The sequence below is a fragment of the Ogataea angusta genome (assembly GCF_019207475.1).
Source record: "Ogataea angusta isolate 61-244 chromosome Unknown 61-244_NODE_548_length_464_cov_82.870801, whole genome shotgun sequence".
Lineage (NCBI taxonomy): Eukaryota > Fungi > Ascomycota > Pichiomycetes > Pichiales > Pichiaceae > Ogataea > Ogataea angusta.
Window position 1 is genome coordinate 1 of NW_025065264.1, and position 464 is coordinate 464.

The following is a 464-nucleotide window of genomic DNA, read 5'->3' on the forward strand; positions in this document are numbered from 1 at the left end:
GGAAATGAACTAACTATTCAAGGAGCTGTCACGGCAATGCAATTATGTGAACACGAAACCAAGTCCGGATTCATGGCGACTAAACGTTCTACCAGAACGACGAAAAAGAAGAAGAAAATTATTTGTGCAAGATGTCAGAAAGCTGGCCACAAATCTCCAAACTGTAGAGCACCAACTCCAGTTTCAAAAGGAAATTTGGCTCAAACAGAATCTGATAATGATGACTCGTGTTCCTTTACTGCAGTTCACTACGGAAATCTTTCTTACGAAGAGGAAACAGCTTCAAGTACAACTCATGTTACTAACATATCTCAATCAGCTGAAACTGAAATCTATTGGATTGACAATGGTGCATCTGAACATATTTCGAACAACAGGGATCACTTTACAGACTTTCGTCCAACCAGTGGATATATTTCTGGAATAGCATCTGGTGTTATGGTGAATGGGAAAGGAACTGTTGT

At 39.7% G+C, this 464-nt stretch overlaps 1 protein-coding gene across 1 annotated transcript; it reads left to right on the top strand.

Annotated features, from left to right (window-relative positions):
• Positions 1-36: 36 nt before the first annotated feature.
• Positions 37-464, top strand: KL928_005437 (uncharacterized protein; the record flags this gene model as incomplete). Its single annotated transcript, XM_043206243.1, has 1 exon — positions 37-464. A coding segment is annotated over one exon (428 nt), but the record flags the coding sequence as incomplete, so codon positions are not given.